We start from the raw sequence: 434 nt of genomic DNA, 5'->3' as shown, positions 1-434 counted from the left end.
CTCCAAAACGATAGGAACCATCTGACACTGAGCCACTAACAGTTGCTGGTGTAATCGTTGAGACTGGATTGTCTCCTAGGAGGTATGCTGTTAGCAATTGCCGCGCTTTCTCTGCAAATGTTGCTTCGTTGTCGTAAGGAGTGGACAAGCCATAGCACAACTTGCTCACAAATTCACAGTCGTTCTGACTAAACTTGATCACTTTGCAGTTTTCCTCAAATCTTGCAAACCATGTGTTTAAGAGCACAACCGGAATCGGCGTTTCGTCGTCAGACCGTTCAATGCGATGACACTCAATCTGACCATCCATTTCACCCAACTGCCACTCCCCTTACATTTTGCAAAATAAGATGGTGTAATCAAGTCGCTAATGTCGGTTAGCTTTCTCTTCTTGATCGAAACGGTCGCAACAGCAGAAACCGACAGCTGATCTG

General features: G+C 45.6%; 1 protein-coding gene across 1 annotated transcript; it reads right to left on the bottom strand.

The window, feature by feature from the left end:
• Positions 1–18: 18 nt before the first annotated feature.
• Positions 19–310, bottom strand: PHALS_04890 (crinkler family protein; the record flags this gene model as incomplete). Its single annotated transcript, XM_024722603.1, has 1 exon — positions 19–310. A coding segment is annotated over one exon (292 nt), but the record flags the coding sequence as incomplete, so codon positions are not given.
• Positions 311–434: the final 124 nt, after the last annotated feature.

This window comes from Plasmopara halstedii (genome assembly GCF_900000015.1).
Source record: "Plasmopara halstedii genome assembly, contig: Scaffold_280, whole genome shotgun sequence".
In the NCBI taxonomy this organism is placed as follows: Eukaryota; Oomycota; class Peronosporomycetes; order Peronosporales; family Peronosporaceae; genus Plasmopara; species Plasmopara halstedii.
Note: the sequence above shows the minus strand (reverse complement) of the source record. Positions and strands in the feature narration are given on the sequence as shown.